The sequence below is a fragment of the Cebus imitator genome, unplaced genomic scaffold (assembly GCF_001604975.1).
Source record: "Cebus imitator isolate Cc_AM_T3 unplaced genomic scaffold, Cebus_imitator-1.0 Scaffold427, whole genome shotgun sequence".
NCBI lineage: Eukaryota > Metazoa > Chordata > Mammalia > Primates > Cebidae > Cebus > Cebus imitator.
The window spans coordinates 64,256-72,658 of NW_016107742.1; the positions used below are offsets into that span (position 1 = coordinate 64,256).

Below are 8,403 nucleotides of genomic sequence, written 5' to 3' on the forward strand. Positions count from 1 at the left end.
AGTAGAGACGGGGTTTCACCATGTTGACCAGGATGGTCTCGATCTCTTGACCTTGTGATCCACCCGCCTCGGCCTCCCACAGTGCTGGGATTACAGGCTTGAGCCACCGCGCCCGGCCCAGAAATATCTTTTGAGACCAATTTATGGCAAAGATAATTACTTATATGCAAAATCGTTTAAAACTAGTTGGTAACCTGTAAGGACACACCAAATGATAGTAGGGGAAGCCATCAAAAGTTTTAAGGGGCCAGATGTGCTGGCTCACATGTATAATCCCAGACTTTGGGAGGTTCAGGCAGGAAGACTTGAGCCCATGAGTTCCAGAATATGATGAGACCCTGTCTCTACAAAACATAAAAGAATTGGCCTGGCTTGTAGTCCCAGCTACTCAGGAGGCTTAGATGGGAGGATCACCTGAGCCCAGGAGGTTGAGGCTGCTGTGAGCTGACATTTCACCACTGTACTCTCCAGAGCCTGGGTGACAGAGTGAGACTATGCCTAAAAAATAAGCTTCAAGGAAAATTTTAATAAGAATAACCTACACGTTGGATAATCGAGAGTCTCTGAGGTAGCAAATTTCCCTTGTTGTTATAGTCTTTCCCAGGTAGACTAAAAGGAGAATTGGTTTGGTCAGACTCTCCTCTTCTAAAGGGAGCCTCACAGAGACCAAAGGACACATTTTGTTGGAGAACCAACTTACAATCCCATGTTCCTACTTGAGCTTCATTACTCACAATGTGAAACAGCTCTTCCATCAGCTCATTTGCTTCCTCTTCTGCAAAAAAGCCAAACAGTATGTTGTCAGTATAAATCAGATTCATTTTATAATAAGCAAGAATTCCATGAATATAATGCATGATACTTTCAACAAGGCATCTGACAAATTCTTCACATCTATCCTTCTTTTCGTTTTTGAGACAGGGTCTCGCTCTGTTACCCAAGATGGAGGGCAGTGGCTTTGATCTCGGCTCACTGCAATCTCTGCCTCCCAGGCTCAAGCGATCCTCCCACTTCAGCCCTCCAAGCAGCTGGGACCACAGGGGTGTGCTACCACACCTGACTAATTCTTCTGTAGTTTGTAGAACCATCTCTTTCCCCATGTTGCCCAAGCTGGTCTTGAATTCCTGAGCTCCAATACCCACCTGCCTTGGCTTCCCAAAGTGCTGGGGTTACAGGCATGAGCCACCACACCCAGCTATCCTTAATTCGTTTATTCAAAAACATTTATTGAGCACTAACTATACTAACTATGCTTCAATCCATTTCAGACGCTTGGGATATATGAGAGAATGAGAGAGAGAGAGAGAGAGAGCGAGAGTTAGTTCTGTTCTCAGGAAGCTTACATTCTAATAGGAAGAAGACAAGGAGAAAATGTGAGCTAGATGATTTTACGATTAGAGGGCCTATCCAAACCTACACAGTACTGAATGGAATCAAGAGACAAGTCTCCCAGCCTGGGAAAAATGTCAACATATCTACAAAAAAATTTAGCTGGGCTTGGTGGTACATACCTATAGTCCCCGATACTCGAGAGGCTGAGGTGAGACAATCTCTCGGGTCCAAGAGGCAGAAGTTACAGTGAGCTGAGACTGTGTCACTGTATCATTTCAGCTTGGGTGACAGAGCAAGACACTGTCTCCAAAAAAGAAAAAAAAAAAAAAAGAGAGAGGGACAAGCTTCCAACAGTGTTTCACAGGACCCTGTCTTTGGACCTGAACTATTCAAGAACTCCACCAGGGACTTAGAAGACCCAGAGAACAAATCTGTAGATGACGTAAAGCTGAAAGGGACTGCAAATCCAATTGATGGAAAATTCAAAATTATATTTTCTCAAAGCAACTGGATGGAACATATGAGGAAAAATTTAAGTTCTACATTTAGGATTTTTTTTTTTTTAAAATAGAGATAGGGACTTGCTATGTTGCCCAGGCTGGTCTCAAACTCCTGGGCTCCAACGATCCTCCCACCTCATACTCCCAAAGTGTGGGATTACAGATGTGACCCACCACACCTAGCAAGATCTTATACGTGTATTCAAGATATTACACGACTCATTAAGTCTCCAGATGAAGATCAGAATCTCTAAATATAGTTTGAAAATGCCCAATGACAGACTAAATGAAAAATTAGGAGGCAGCTTGATCTTTTTTTTTATTTCCTCAGAGATCTTTGTTCTGAGTTCTCACTCTCATTCTGTAAATTTTCAAAGCCGAAATGATTATCATGTTAATGGGTAAAGAGCTTCAAATTTTTACCTCATTTTTTAAACTTTTATTTATTTGTTTTACCTATGTGTTCTTCTACAATGGGTATCTAGGAAGGTAATGACCATTCTAGCCACCCAGCATTCTGGTTCTTAGTATCAGGTAAAATGAGCGTTCTGATCTCTGACACACAAAGCTATTTTATTTAGAAGATAAAAATATATTTGTTCAACAACCATTTTATGTTTGTCTCTACATCTTGACTAGTTAGAACATGTTAAAGTTTTCGGCCAGGATGGGATTAGACCTAAAATTATCAAAAGATTCTTTTAGTCCTAGCGATCTGGATAAATTTTTCCCAACGTAAAAAATATCCAACAGGCCAGATGTGGTGGGTCACGCCTGTAATCACCTGTAATCCCAGCACTCTGGAAGGCTGATCATTTGAGGTCAGGCGTTTGAGACCAGCCTGACCAACATAGCGAAACCTCATCTCTACTAAACAAACAAACAAAAAAATTAGCCAGGTGTGGTGGTATGTTTCTGGAGTCCCAGCTACTCAGGAGGCTGAGATGGGTGGATCACCTGAGGTCAGGAGTTTGAGACCCACCCAGCCAACATGGTGAAAACCCATCTCTACTAAAAATATAAAAATTAGCCGGGTGTGGGAGCACACACCTGTAATCCCAGCTACTCAGGAGGCTGAGGCAGGAGAATCACTTGAACTTGGGAGGCGGAGGTTGCAGTGAGCTGAGATCACACCACTGTACTCTAGTCTGAGCAACAAGAGCGAAATTCCATCTAAAAAAACAAAACAAAACAAAATTTGACAAGCATGATGGAACACGACTGTACTCTCAGCTACTTGGGAGGCTGACACATGAGAATCACTTGAACCAAAGAGGCGGAGATTGCAGGGAGTTGAGATTGCACCACTGCACTCCAACTAGGGCGACAGAGCAAGATTCCATCTCAGCAAAAATGTTTTTAAAAATGTATACAAAGAGGGAGTTCAAGACCAGCCTGGGCAACAAAGTGAGATTCCATTTCTTCAAAAACAAAGAAAAATTGGCTGAATATGGTGTTGTGAATCTGTACCCATCTACTCAGGAGGCTGAGTGGGAAAACAGCTTTCTTTACCTCAGGTGTTTGAGGTTGCAGTGAGCTATGACCATGCCACTGCACTCCAGCCTGGATGACAGAGCAGACCCTACCTAAAAAAAAAAAAAAAAAAAAAAAAAAAAAAAAAAAAAATTTTAAGTATTCAAAAGGATATGCATAGATTACATGCAAATAGTCTACATCTTATATAAGGGACTGGAGTATTCATGGATTTTGGTATCCTCAGGGGAACCAAACCCTCACAGATACCAAGGGATAACTGTATATTCAAACCAAATTCCTAATTTCTCTACTGCCTACAATTTGCTTCTCCCAGTGTTCCACATCAAAGAAAAAAGCATCCAACTGCTCAGGCCATCACTGAAGTCATCCAGGACTCCTCTTTTACTCTGATCCCACATCCAAACCATCAGCAAGTTATTATCTCCGCTACCTTCAAAATGTATCCCAAATCCACCTACCAGTACACTCTAGGTTCAACCCTCCAATTGGATCGTGCCTCAACTATCACAATAGCGTCTTAACTGGTCAACGTGATTGCCTCATTCTTGTTTTTCAAAGTGTATATATTAGATCAAGTCACTTCCCTGCTTCCTATAAAACCTAAAATACAAAACTAGATATCTAGTCGTCTTTAAGTCCCTATGTTATCTGGTCCCTGGCTACTCCCTCTATCTGTCGCCTATCATTATTCCCCTCTTTAAAAAAATTTTTTTTGAAACAGAGTCTTGCTCTGTCACCAGGCTGGAGTGCAGTGGCCTGATTTCAACTCACTGCAACCTCTGCCTCCTGGGCTCCAGCGATCATCCTGCCTCAGCCTCCCAAAGAGCTGGAACTATACAGGTATGCACCACAATGGCCGGCTAATTTTTTACTTTTTTTGTAGAAACAAGGTTTCACTATGTTGCCCAAGCTAGTCCAACTCCTGGGTTCACGAAATCCCCCCACCTCAGCCTCCCAAAGTGCTGGGATTAGGTGAGAGCCACCACGCCAGTGGACACAAACTATTCTTCAGACCACTACTGACTACTTTCTCCCCTCCCTGACCCCACAGACACATGCTGTTTAGAACACTGCCATTACCGCTCTTTCCCAACAAGTAACTAAGGGCTCCCAATCCCTAAAATACACACACATATCAACCTGCAAGGAATCTCCCAACATTTATTCAAGAAATAAGCTAACTTATCGCCATTACACTTATACAAACAAAGGCAAACTCTTCCGGAAACACTTTCCATCCTCGCACACACACTCAAACACAGCCGCTACATACCAACAGACCATCTGTCCTCTAGATCAAAAACATCTCTTTCCATGTACAAACTAACCAGCGACATTTATTAAACTCGAAACACTGAGATCATCCCGTCGTTCCTACACACCGTTCAACGCGGCAGGGACACCACAGACCTTGTCGTACAGGTCAACTCCCCTCTCAAGATCGTGTCCTCGAACACGCTTATCCTTTAAACACACACAAACTGGACTATGCGGGAGGCTCCGATCATGCCTACAAACACAAACTAACCCGTCAGGGGCACAGCGACTCCGCCTCCACTCGCTTACTTTCCAGCCCCCTCCCCGGAGCCGGGAGTCCGTCTGTCAGGGACACCCCTTCACCCCGCCTGGAGGGACTTCCCGGTAGGCTCAGGAACCCCCTCCCTGCTCTCCCTTCCCCCATCTTCACCACTGCTCTCCCGGAGGTCCAGGTCCGCGAGATGACAGTGGCTCCCAGGAAGCCCAGGATTCCATCGCTGAGAGAGTGCTTAGGCCCCAAGGCCTGCCCAAACCGTTCTACTCACCGTGTCGGAGGCCCAGGCCGAGAGCGATGAGAGTGCAGGGAAGTGGGGAAGAGGGGGTGGCCGCCAGGCTCCTGGGTCCACGGCGGATTCCTCCCGCTTGTCAGGAGGCGGCCGGCGGGTGAGCGGACTGGCGGAAATGCGAGAGAGGAGAAGGGAAAGGTGGAGGGCTAAAGGGGGCAAACTGAGGGGAGGCGGGTCCCGCAACCGAGACTGGGATCGTCTCCCCCTCCGCAAAGCGAACCCAAAATGGCGGCGGGAGCGGCGGCGGCGGCGGCAGCAGAGCGGCGGCAGCGGCGGCGGCAGCTCCTCCGGAGGGAGGGAGCGAAGGGCGCCTCGCGCCCCCCCACCTCCCACTCCTCCCTCCTCGCGTTCTTCCCCACCGTCCCCCACTCCGCCCGACTCTGGCTGCGTAGCGCGCACGCCTGCCCGCACGCGTACGGGTGTCTCCCGGCTCGTCGCTGGCTGCTCCCACCAACCACCACCTTCGGCCGCCCCGCGCGCCAGCCAGAAGGTAGGCGCCCACCCAGGGACACCTCCTCATGCGGTCCCACAAACCCGCACAGGCCCTCAAGCGTACCTTCAGCTGTCCGAGTCTGTACCTCCTCCAGCTCCTCCACCTCCTCTCTCCTCCACCCTACCCCGCCCCCAAGGCCACCAACCGCCGCCGGACCCCAGCATCCTCCAACCCTAGTGCGTGAGCCTCCCACAATTCCCCTCGCGGGATTGCTCCATTCCTGTCGGCTGCAGGGGCAGGAGAGGGACAGGCAAAGCGAGTCGGGACTTGCCGTTTGACTGGCATTGCCAGGGTGGCGGGTTGAGCCTCACGACAACCTATCTCCCTGGGCTTGTCGCCGCGACGATGCGGCTCGCTTCCTCCTGCTCCTCCTCCTCCTGACCGCGGCGAGCGGATCCAGGCTGCCTAGCGCCCCTCTGCCGGCCGGCGGTTGGAGGCCGCGGCGGCTGCGCGTTGAGTCGTTTCCTGCCGGACGACTAGAGCCTTCTTCGACTGTGGCTTTGGAGGCTGCCTCGGTCGGTGTGTGCCGGTCGTCTCGTTAGAACTCGTCCGCTACTCACGGTGAGGGACGGTGTCCGTACCGGCACGGGGGTTGTACCGCCGAGGGAAAGGAGCGGGACTCCGAACCTCCAGGAGGTAGGGAATGAGGCCAGTAGGGCCGGCGCGCTTTTCGGGGGATTCCTCCCGGACGCTGAGTTGCCAACCTGGGATGGGACCCGAGGAAGTTTGGCGTGGTGGTCTGCTTTTTGTTGTTGTTAACCTGGCTCAGATTTCTCGATTTTCACATCCCATTTGCGATGATGTTTGTTTGCTCTTGACGCACTCCTCATATATGATACTTCCTCAGTCTCTTTAGCCTGATGGTGATAGAGGATGAAGGAACCATGTGCTTCTCATTTTAGTTCTGGACTCAGTCTCCCTTGTCTTCCTCCAAGTTATTTTTCTTAGTTCCTTGTCAAAAAGTATACATAAAGATGAGGCAAGTCCAAGGCCGTGCACAGTGGCTCACGCCTGTTATCCCATCACTTTGGGAGGCCGAGGCGGGCAGGTCACGAGGTCAGGAGTTCGCGACCCTCCTGGCCAACGTGGTGAAACCCCGTCTCTACTAAAAATACAAAAATTAGCTGGGTATGGTGGCGCGTGCCTGTAGTCGCAGCTATTCGAGAGGCTGAGGCAGCAGAATAGTTTGAACCCGGAGGTAGAGGTTGCAGAGAGCCGAGATCGTGCCACTGCACTCCAGCCTGGCGACGGAACGAGACTCCATCCCAAAAAAAAAAAAAAAAAAAAAAAAAAAAAAAAAAAAAATTTTTTATAAAAAAAAAAAAAAAAAAAAAAAAAAAAAAAAATATTAAAGGGATTTTTTTTTTTTTTTTTTTTTTTTTTTTTTTTTTTTGAGACGGAGTTTCGCTGTTGTTGCCCAGACTGGAGTGCAATGGCACGATCGCGGCTCACCGCAACCTCCGCCTCCTGGGTTCAAGCAATTCTCCGGCCTCAGCCTCCTGAGTAGCTGGGACTACAGGCACGCACCATCATGCCCAGCTAATTTTTGTATTTTTAGTAGAGACGGGGTTTCACCATGTTGACCAGGATGGTCTCGATTTCTTGACCTCGTGATCCACCCGCCTCGGCCTCCCAAAGTGCTGGGATTACAGGCTTGAGCCACCGCGCCCGGCCTTACTCAGGTGATTCTAACATGCAGTTATGGTTGAGAGCCACTGATCTAGGCTACACTAAGGTAACTCTATCCTGTTAAATAGTTGTATCAATGACTTGAATTAGATTAGTGAGGATATAATTTTCAAATTTATGCCTTTTGCAAAATCTTTAAAGAGTAGGTAATATGTCAGTGATAGATATAAAGAAAGAAAAAGATTTCCAGATGTGGAACTTTCTACTGGGTCCTGTAACAGAAAGAAGACATTAGGTGGGTACAATAGCTCACACCTATAATCCCAGCAGTTTGAGAGGCAGAGGGTGGATTGCCTGAGCCCAGGAGTTTGAGACCAGCCTGAGCAACATGGTGAAACCCCATCTCTACAAAAGACACAAAAATTAGACAGGTGTTGTGGCACATGCTTGTAGTCTGAGCTACTTGGGAGCCTGAAGCAGGAGGATCAAGGCAGAGGTTGCAGTGAGCTGAGATCATGCAGTCATACTGCAGCCTAGGTGATAGAGCGAGACCCTATCTCAAAAAAAAGAAATTAGCAGAAAAGCTGAGGAAATCCAAATAAAGTCTGCAGTTTAGTAAATAGTATTGTACCAGCTTTAATTTCTTAATTTTGAAAATTGTACTATGGTTATATATGTGTAACATTAAGGAAAGCTGAATAAAAATTTTAAGAAAGCACTTTGTACTACCTTTGCAACTCTACTGTAGGTTTACTTTTTTTGTTGTTTGCTTGCTTTGAGACAGGACCTCACTCTGTTGCCCAGGCTGGAAGGCAGTGGTGCAGTTCTGGCTCACTGCATCCTCAAGCTCCTTGGCTCAAGTGATCTTCCCACTTCAGCTTCCTGAGCAGCTAGGACTACAGGCACATGCCACCACATCCTGCTAATATTTTTTTTATTTTTAATTTTAGACTGAGTCTCGCCTTATTGCCCAGGCTGGAGTGCAGTGGCGCTATCTCAGCTCCTTGTAACCTCTGTCTCCTGGGTTCCAGCGATTCTTGTGCCTCAGCCTCCCAAGTAGCTGAGATCACAGGTGCCTGCCAACACGCTTGGCTAATTTTTGTATTTTCAGTAGAGATGGGGTTTCACC

At 47.6% G+C, this 8,403-nt stretch overlaps 2 protein-coding genes across 4 annotated transcripts in view; one reads left to right on the forward strand and one right to left on the reverse strand.

Moving 5' to 3' along the window:
- YY1AP1 (YY1 associated protein 1) overlaps positions 1-5,702 on the reverse strand; it is a 24,052-nt gene extending 18,350 nt beyond the window's left edge. The window contains 6 exon segments of the mRNA XM_017509948.2: positions 735-775; positions 5,132-5,200; positions 5,203-5,305; positions 5,307-5,357; positions 5,360-5,471; positions 5,473-5,702. Coding sequence (XP_017365437.2) covers positions 735-775; positions 5,132-5,200; positions 5,203-5,305; positions 5,307-5,357; positions 5,360-5,471; positions 5,473-5,672 — 576 coding nt within the window. The 5' untranslated portion in view covers positions 5,673-5,702.
- Positions 5,703-5,875: 173 nt separating this feature from the next.
- Positions 5,876-8,403, forward strand: part of DAP3 (death associated protein 3) — a 35,162-nt gene continuing 32,634 nt past the window's right edge. For 2 of the 3 annotated variants that reach the window (XM_017509951.2, XM_017509954.2), the window contains exon 1: positions 5,876-6,281. The gene's annotated coding sequence lies outside the window, so the exon portion shown is untranslated. The remainder of the gene's footprint in view (positions 6,282-8,403) is intronic. The other variant, XM_017509950.2, reaches the window with a different exon arrangement.